Source organism: Balaenoptera acutorostrata, chromosome 7 (assembly GCF_949987535.1).
Source record: "Balaenoptera acutorostrata chromosome 7, mBalAcu1.1, whole genome shotgun sequence".
Lineage (NCBI taxonomy): Eukaryota > Metazoa > Chordata > Mammalia > Artiodactyla > Balaenopteridae > Balaenoptera > Balaenoptera acutorostrata.
Genome location: NC_080070.1, coordinates 81,724,327 through 81,734,120, shown reverse-complemented (window position 1 = coordinate 81,734,120; position 9,794 = coordinate 81,724,327). Strand labels below are relative to the sequence as shown.

The 9,794-nt window shown below is 36.5% G+C and overlaps 1 protein-coding gene across 1 annotated transcript; it reads left to right on the top strand.

The window, feature by feature from the left end:
* Positions 1–7,741: 7,741 nt before the first annotated feature.
* Positions 7,742–8,186, top strand: LOC103019246 (cytochrome c oxidase subunit 7B, mitochondrial). Its single transcript, XM_057550223.1, has one exon. It carries the CDS (start codon positions 7,823–7,825, stop codon positions 8,063–8,065), a length of 243 nt encoding a protein of 80 aa, XP_057406206.1. The 5' UTR covers positions 7,742–7,822; the 3' UTR covers positions 8,066–8,186.
* Positions 8,187–9,794: the final 1,608 nt, after the last annotated feature.

Sequence of the window (9,794 nt, the reverse complement as noted above, 5' to 3'; positions counted from 1 at the left end):
TTAAACTAGCAGTGGAGACTGAGAGAAAGCCCAAGGGGAAGAAAACATTAGAGTGGGTTACTTAGTAAGAGCTCTATGTTACATAACATCAATTTCCTTTTTAAAGAAAAGCTGTCAAGAACATGTAGCCCCTTGCCATCATTTTTAATAACTAGCAAACTGAATGCAAGTACACACATCTTCAAGGAAAGAGGAAAAATATAAAACCAAGGCGGTTAGTTTAGCCAGAATTTCTTTCTATCTGATAAAAGATTTAGAAACTATAAATAATTATTTCACTGCTTTATACTTTTACAATGTGAAGATTATCATTAAGAACAGTGGAGTACCTACTGACACTATTTAATATTGCAACAATATGTCATTGAATTAAAGAATTATATTTCAAGAAGTTTTCTATTTTTTCACAGACATTAGACTGTTAGGATGTGTTCATCTGTGCATTTTAAATAGATTTGGTGAGAATAATTGCCTGTTTGTGCATTTTCTCAAGGAAAAATTAAATTGGTCTTAGCTGTCGAATTATTTAAAATCCTAATTTTCACCATAGTGTGAGTTAGTGCCTATCTTCATAAAAATCTCAAGGACTTCTTTAAGAAATATAGGAAATCGGACTTTCTGCCATCATTCTGACTCTATTACTATTTGATTTCAAATTTCTGGGCATTTGACACACCTGAAATAAGAAATGGGGTGTGGAGTACTTGTTTGCTTAAATGACCGTGAGAAACGCGGTCACAAAGCAGCCTGGGTTTTTATCTGATTCACAGGAAGGAGGGTGGCAGGAAAGGAGCAGGTGCTGAGGTTAGATGCTGGGGTGGAGCCCTGGGGGAGAGCGCCTGGACTGATACGGTCTAGGTCTGTGGGAATCTCCTCTGTGGTTTCAGCAGCTGTGCTCTGTACTGAAGGCCTGACAAGCTCCCTCCTTAGAAGGAATGGGTGGAATGTGGATTCTCCACTTTACCTTGGGCTGTGAAACCGCAGGGAGCTCGTTACCATTTTTTTTTTTTTTTTTAATATTTTTGCCTTGTTTTGTGTCCTCAATTGGTTTTTCACTTCAGTTACTTTTTTTTTTTAATTAATTAATTTATTTATTTATTTATTTTTGGCTGTGTTGGGTCTTCGTTTCTGTGCGAGGGCTTTCTCTAGTTGTGGCAAGTGGGGGCCACTCTTCATCGCGCTGCGCAGGCCTCTCACCATCGCGGCCTCTCCCGCTGCGGAGCACAGGCTCCAGACGCGCAGGCTCAGCAACTGTGGCTCACGGGCCCAGCCGCTCCGCGGCACGTGGGATCTTCCCGGGCCAGGGCCCGAACCTGCGTCTCCTGCATTAGCAGGCAGGTTCTCAACCACTGCGCCACCAGGGAAGCCCTCGTTACCATTTTGAAGACCTCAGCCAGTGGAAGGCATTCAGGACTCATGGGGAGAGGGTCCAGGGTTCCCTCATAAATTATAGTGAGGACTGCACTTTCGCAACCTCAGTGATCACATAATCCTTGCATTATTTCAACATGTATTTTAAAAATGAAAGCGAACAAACAACAAGTTGAGGAATGGGGAGGAGGTAAAACAGTACGTTATCTAAAAGCCCATCTTACAGACTTGGCATGGCCAGGTCTTTGAATCAGATTATGGTGTTGCACAAAATTGTGCTGTAATCTTCAAGCACATAAATAATATAAGCATGTGTAACATCTACTTAATTATTTGGAATGAAGAAAGCAAACTTAAAAGCATTACAGTATCACAGAATTGGCATGCATTGGGTACTTAATGAGCTACATAAAGAAGATAATTTTACCTCTCCAGGCTTCAGTTTCTTTATCTGAAAAATAAAGACATTTGACTAGATATTTAAAATTCTATTATCTCAAGTTCTTGATTTTAAAATTATAAGTATTGGTCTGTTTTAAATATCATAAGCTTGCTGCATAGCACACGGAGGTCAGCTCAGTGCTTTATGACCACCTAGAGGGGTGGGATAGGGAGGGTGGGAGGGAGACGCAAGAGGGAGGGGATATGGGGATATGTGTATACATAGAGCTGATTCACTTTTTTATACAGCAGAAACTAACACAATATTGTAAAGCAATTATACTCCAATAAAGATGTTAAAAATAAATAAATATCATAAGCTTTGCATGATTCATAAATTGTCATTTTACCCTTTATTTTTCCAAGTATTGATAGAAAATCATTTATGCTCAATGCCAAAATAAAAAAGAGAGCTATTAAAAAATTAAGAAAACCTATAAACCCATCACCTTGAGAAATCTACAATAAACTTTTTTGTGTTTCTAAGTACAAACTTCTTATTAAAAAATATATATATATATAATTATAATAAATTGGGATTATACTGTACATAAAACATGCTATTTTATTCATTTTTTGTCTTAAAATATATTGTGTATGTTTTCAATGACTATATTAGTTCTCTTTATTTTTAATGGCTGCATATTTTACTGCATGTACATTTTGTACGTATCATCTTTTAAGAAATCATCTTAATGCTGATCAACATTATATATTGATAATATTCAACAACATCATCTACTGATGAACGATTCAGTTGCTTCTTTCTGCTATTGTTTATAATGTTTCAGTAGGTATATTTATACACTTCTTTGAATATTTCCCTAAGATAAATTCCAAGTAGAATTGTTATATCAAAGGGAATGTGACACAATTTGAAAGTTACTTTAAATTAAAGAACACATTGAAAAATCTTGTACAATGTATAAAAATCATGATTAGTCATCATTTTGGTTAACATTTCATTGAACTTTCATTAAGTGATTTTTCTATGAATATATTTTTAACATGGCTGAAATTAAATATTTGGCAAGAATATATTCTGAAAGCAACAGTGTGTTTCCTACTCCACAGACAGGTTTGGAGAAAGGAATAAGTCTTAAAACCCAAGCTATAAATTCTCCGGCCCTGGGCTTCTCACAGGGCAATTAGCAGAGAGACACACACGGAGCAGGTCCCTCCTTTGGGACACTGGCTGCAGTGGCTGTGAAGAGCACTGGGTTGCTGCCCCTCTGAGCCTGTATGAATTTGCTTCTCCCTCTTTTTTTTTTTTTAATAAATTTACTTTATTTATTTATTTATTTTTGGCTGCGCTGGGTCTTCGTTGCTGCACGTGGGCTTTCTCTAGTTGCAGTGAGCGGGGGCTACTCTTTGTTGCGGTGCGCGGGCTTCTCATTGCAGTGGCCTCTCTCGTTGCGGAGCACGGGCTCTAGGCGCATGGGCTTCAGTAGTTGTGGCTCGTGGGCTCCAGAGCACAGGCTCAGTAGTTGTGGCTCACAGGCCCAGTTGCTCCGCGGCATGTGGGATCCTCCCGGACCAGGGCTCGAACCCGTGTGCCCTGCATTGGCAGGCGGATTCTTAACCACTGTGCCACTAGGGAAGCCCCTCCCTCTTTTTCAAATGGTGTGAGTGAGTGATCCTAGACCATTTCAGTAGTCTAAGGTTATAGAATCCATCTAATTATTTTATAATTTTGATTGGTACCAACCTAGAAATGCCTACTTAGCTACAAATGAATGAAAACTACTATTTTTAAACAACCTTTTATGAGACACAATGCTCTGTACTTTAAATGCATTTTCATTAATCCACAAGAAGAAGACATTAGTGCTGTAATTTAGGTTTTGTCATGCCTGTGTAGAGATTAGGCAATTGAGGCAAAGGGTTGTTAAATAACATTCCCAGGTCAAAAAACTAAAAAACAGGGGCTTCCCTGGTGGTGCAGTGGTTGAGAATCTGCCTGCTAATGCAGGGGACACGGGTTCGAGCCCTGGTCTGGGAGGATCCCACATGCCGAGGAGCAACTAGGCCCGTGAGCCACAATTACTGAGCCTGCGCATCTGGAGCCTGTGCTCCGCAACAAGAGAGGCCGCGATGGTGAGAGGCCCGCGCACCACGATGAAGAGTGGCCCCCACTTGCCGCAGCTGGAGAAAGCCCTCGCACAGAGGCGAAGACCCAACACAGCCAAAAATAATTAAATAAATTAATTTAAAATAATAATAAATTTAAAAACAAAAACAAAAAAACTAGAAAACAGAGGACTGAAACTAGGTTGGAAGCATTTCTATTCATCATCCCATTATTTTTCTTAGATCATGTTTTATTTATAGCAGATATACTGAGCATCATAAATTCATCTCAACACAAGAATCACTGAAGCTCATCATTTGTACCACAGGAGTAAGGATAGTTACATTCTTACGCTTCACACACGTTTGTTTTGGTCTCATACTTGACCAATCTAAAAACAAAGTTTGGGGTAAATTCTGTTCCTTACCCTTTCTCCTACCAAACCAGGATGGATGGGTTGCTCTAACTTCTACTTTTCCCCTTCCCCAGTTCCCTGGTCTCTCAAATAAGGTAACATTACCTATCTCACTCTTATTTATTCAGTTATGTGGGGTTTGGGGGGTTTTTTTTGGTCACTAATTATGTAACCAATAAGCCCTTTCCCCTAAGAACCCAAAGCATATCTCAATATTATGAATGATCAATAAGATTTTTCTTAAAGTTGATGGGGGATTTGAGGAACTACTAAATAAGATTTTAATTTTGTTTTATAAAAGATGCATACATAAAATATATCTTCCATCATGTAAATCTTTATATTTTATAGAGCCTGTATCTCCTCTCTGTGACACATGAATTAGTTTTCCCTTTTTAAATAGTTGAGAGAAATGGAATCATAAAAGTATATTACATGACTGCCCCAAGGTTATTTAGAAAACCAGCTGCAAAACTACAGAGTTTTGTTCAAATCAGCTACAATTAACACAAGGGAGTACTTAAAAAAAAATGAAGCCGTAGAAGCTTTAAAAAAACCCCAGCAGAACAGATTAAAACTACTTAGTATACACTAGACAGCCAATGAGGTTGTTTTATTTTCAGCCAAGGGCGGATAGATATCTAAAAGCATGTTGAGTTTTCAGTCATAAAATACCCTCAGATAAATAAGATTCACACAAGGGATTAAATCTATTTAGTCCTGCTCAAGGTTATGGAGAAAGTATAATAAAGAAAGTGTAATAGAGAAAGACTTTGAGAAATCTACTTGAGTGCGCCATTTTGATCTTTTTATCTTGATTGCTCTTTACCTCCTGATAGTTTACTTCTCAGCTTTAGTGTAGGGTTAAAAAAAAAGTTGGTCAGCCTTTACTTTGTGCTTGTCTGCTTGTTGTAATGATGGTTCTGTGTCTGTAATATTCATTTCACAGTGTATTGTGTCTACTCTTTGTTTAAATGGTTAGTTCCAGAAATATTTAAGAAGCTTTCTCTACCTAAAGTAAACATTTCAAAGAACCATTAAGGAATTAGAGAGATGATGAGTGGTGTGTTTTGTGTTAAGCATAACTGTGGCTCAAAGGGTGAAATCTTTGCTACTGTTGTAAAAATAGTCTCAATTCCTCTTCATTAAACCAAATAATTTGGTTGCCTGAAAGTCTTAGACACCCATATCATCCAAACAGAAATCCAAGGACTGAGGTATGTGTGGCATTTGTTATTTGAATTCCTACACCTTTTGGTGCTAGAGTTCTAACTGGCAGGTAAATTGTGAAATGCAATCAAAGGCAAAGCTTAAAATCAGGTCATAAGTTGAAATATTTACAAGTTGATATAATATTAACAAATTCTTACTGAAATTTTTACGACATTTATTTAGCGTAGAAGAGAAATCAATCTCATTCTGAATAACTAATACATGTAATAGATACTTCCATAAAAACCTGATCCCTTAATGTGACACATTAATATTTGAAAAGTTTTTGAGCAAGGACAAAAAAAAGAAATAGAAATATGTCATATATTAAAATACTTCAGATCAAGAATCAAATTAATTTAAATAATGTTTTTTCAAGAAAAGATCTCTCTCTGTATATATACATGTATATGTGTGTGTATATATATATGTGTATATATACAAAGAAAATGAATAAATAAATTTTTTTTTTTTTTTTTTTTTTTTAGTACAAACAGTTGATATAATTGTCTTAAGCACTAATTCATTTTAGGGCAATCTGTCCTAAGACTCAGACTTTCTTGACTCATTTCATGGCAGTGATCACTATGAAATTCTGGAAACGTAAAAAAGAACATCTTAAAAGTCAGTCTTATTAAATGGACTTTCTCAAGTAATCTGGTAGTTCCGTGATTCTAGAGATATCCAAATTTATATAATATACATTTGCATGTGTGTGTGTATACATGTCTAGAGAGAATTCAGTTGTATACTAAGTTTACATATGAACACTTCCAGAGTTTATGATTAGATTTGGCAACTTTACGGGTCTATTTAATCTAAAGAAAATAGCTGCTTATAAAAAGTCCATATTATACAGAGAGAATATTGTACTGATATTAAAAATATTATAAATATGTAATTTGGACTATAACACATATAAGTTGAAAATCAGTGTTAAGCTTTATAAATGTCAGGTAAATTTTTTTTTTTAACATTTTTATTGGAGTATAATTGCTTTACAATGGTGTGTTAGTTTCTGCTTTATAACAAAGTGAATCAGTTATACATATATCCTCATATCTCTTCCCTCTTGCATCTCCCTCCCTCCCACCCTCCTTATCCCATCCTTCTAGCTGGTCACAAACACCGAGCTGATCTCCCTGTGCTATGCGAATGTCAGGTAAATTTTAATTTATATTATTATTATTATTTACCAAAGCAACAACTTTCAACATATTCTTTGCCAGAGGAAATAAAGACAAATATCTGATTACAATGAAAGATTAATAGTAGGTAGTATAAAAATATTAATGCTATTACTTTATAAAAATCTGTAAATTCATTGACTGTAAGTTAAAATTACATACAGCCAAAAAATAACATAGCTGGTAATAACATCATAATTTCTAACTACAGCATAAAATTACCAATTCCCACATGGCTGCAAAATTTCACGCCATCACATGTTCCATATATATATATTTTTTCAAATGACTGTAATGAATTGGGTATTTATTGTCACACCTCTGACCCTATTAAGGTAGAAATATATGGGTAGTTCTTAAAGCCCAGATTTTTCACTCAGCAAATACACGTGAATAGAAATTACTCAATTATCTTAATGTCAATCTCAAAGACATACAAATGGTACCTTAGACCTAATTTTTTCTTAGGAGATTATATTTTGAAAATTTATATTATCCTGATAAAATTCAATTTAATTTCATCATTAGTTTAATAATATATTCATCAAATATTTTAGACATGTTACTTGAAATTCCCTGTGTGAATAAATGTTACCAAGAATCAGAAAATATGGGATTCAGTCTCAGTTCTGCCAGTAAGTTATTGTGCTACCTTTGTCAATCAACTACTCTTTCTCTACTTCACTACCCTCATTTGTGTAAAAGCTATTTTGGAGTAAATAATCCCTCAAGTCTCTGCCACCTCTAAAAATCTCAATCTACAAATGAGATGTGATTTCTACTCTTAAGGAGTTTATAGTGTTGTAGGAGAGAAGACAGTAGTGTTCTAATCGTAGGGGAGGAAAAATTTTTTCCCTTTATCCTTCTAGGTTCTTGGCTAAGACACACCCTCCCACCCTGCCATAATAAAAGAGAGGTGAATGGGACAAAAACAAACAGAAGTTTAATAAATACATAGCTCCTGTATACATAGGAGAGACCTAGGAAAACTGAATTGCTCCCTGAATGGCCCAAGCTACCACTTAAATATCATCTCCATTCTCAGGGCTCTTTGCAAGGGTACTAGAGGTGAAATTGCAAGAAGTCAGCAACTGCAGTTGCCGCCGTTCTGTCTTCAGCTTCACGATGTTTCCCTTGGCCAAAAACGCACTAAGTCGTCTCGGAGTTCGAAGCATTCCGCAAACAATGTCAAGGCAGAGCCACCAGAAGCGGACACCTGATTTCCATGACAAATATGGTAATGCTGTATTAGCTAGTGGAGCCACTTTCTGTGTTGCTGTATGGGCATATACAGCAACACAAATTGGAATAGAATGGAACCTGTCCCCTGTTGGCAGAGTCACCCCAAAGGAATGGAGAGAACAGTGATCATCCCAGCTGGTTTAATACTGAATTGTTTCAAAATCAACTCATAATTGATGCCAAGTAAAAGCATTAAAATATGGCGTGATTGAAGAAATAAAGTACATTTGAAAACTTCAAAAAAATAAATAAATAAATATCATCTCCAGCTAAAGACAAAAGAAGTTGGAGGTAGGGAGAGCCAGTTATGGGAGTTTGTCAGGCAAAGCACAGTAAACAAGGGTATAATTGTCATGCAGATTTAAGTCCAGGCCTTCTTCACTGATAAATCTCTAGAGATTTAGTCATTCTCCTCTTCCTGGTACAGAGAGGTCCATTTGTGACCCTCGTAAATGGAGATTTCCCTTATAAATATAAATGTCCCTTACAAATGAGTAACCTACTCAGTTTTCAGAGCTTGTCCTGTGTCTGCCGTTTCTTAAAAATAACCAGCCTAAAATAATCCTTATGTCAAAAAGGTACATTTTGGGGTGGCAAATTCTGCTCCCCTTTATATTAGACCAAAAGTTCAGAGAATGGAGGCAGGGAGGTCAGTAGGTATAAGGGAAGTCTTTCTGGAGGAGGGAGCATTTGAAACTGAATATGAAAATTAGTAAGGAATTATATTTCAAATAAAGATGGGGAATAAATTATTTAAGGTGAAATGAAAGCAGTGGGAGAAGGAATGAAACTTGGAAGACTTACAGAACTTTCTGATTCACGACCCTTCATGTCTCAGTAATTTTTTCATATCAACTGTAGGTCAAAAGAAATTCATGACAGATCCATTTATTAGGTAGTTTAAGTCCAAACAAATTATAGTAGTAGTTCATATGGTATGCAACAAATATAAGTGTATTTCCCTTGAATATTTAAAAGACCTGACGATGCCTCTGAGAGTTTATTGCAGTGCCCCATGGTACCTTGAATCAAAGTTTGAGAACCATGGTTATAGCATGTTTGGTTATAGTGTATGCAGGAAATGGCAAGAGAGTTTTCTACAGTGTGAGCTGCATGTGAAGACTGTAAAATCCTAATAAAAGCAGGGCTTACATGGTCTAGTCTATGGATTAGCATGTAAGCAAATCTAGAAATTAGAATTAAAAAATTTCCAATACACTATCCTTCTTTATCCAAGGTTTCACTTTCCATGGTTTCAGTTACCCATGGTCAACTGCTGTCTGAAAATATTAAATGAACACTTTCAGAAATAATGCATAACTTGTAAATTATGCACTATTCTGAGTAGCGTGAATGAAATCTCTCCCTGTCCCACTCCATCCCACCCAAGACATGAACTATCCTTGTCCACTGTATCCACGCTGTACATGCTGCCCACCTGTTAGTATAAGTAGGGTTCAATACTACCCTCGATTTGGGGCATCCACTGGGGGTCTTGCAATGTATTCCTCTCAGATAAGGGGGCATTATTGTATTTAAATGCAACTTCTAAAGAAAGATTAAGAGACTCAGTTCCTTACAAACAACAACGCTTCTCTGAACCTCCACCCAGCCCCCCACACTCCCAGCTTTCTTTCCCTTAATCTTTTGTGCTAAATCCTTCTCTACTTTCTCTGACCTCTAGTCCACCTCCAATACTCTCCACATTCTCATTTACAGAAAAATCCTGGAATGGGTTGGCAAAGCCATAGAAGAGGGAAGGGTCATAGCAATATCATGACAAACAAAAATTACAGTCTTGTTAGCGTGGAAGTAAGTGAAATACAGGTCTTATGCACATGTTAAATAAATCTTA

Coding starts and splice junctions, on each gene's coding strand:
- LOC103019246 (XM_057550223.1), top strand. CDS start 7,823: ATGTTTCCCTTGGCCAAAAACGCACTAAGTCGTCTCGGAGTTCGAAGC.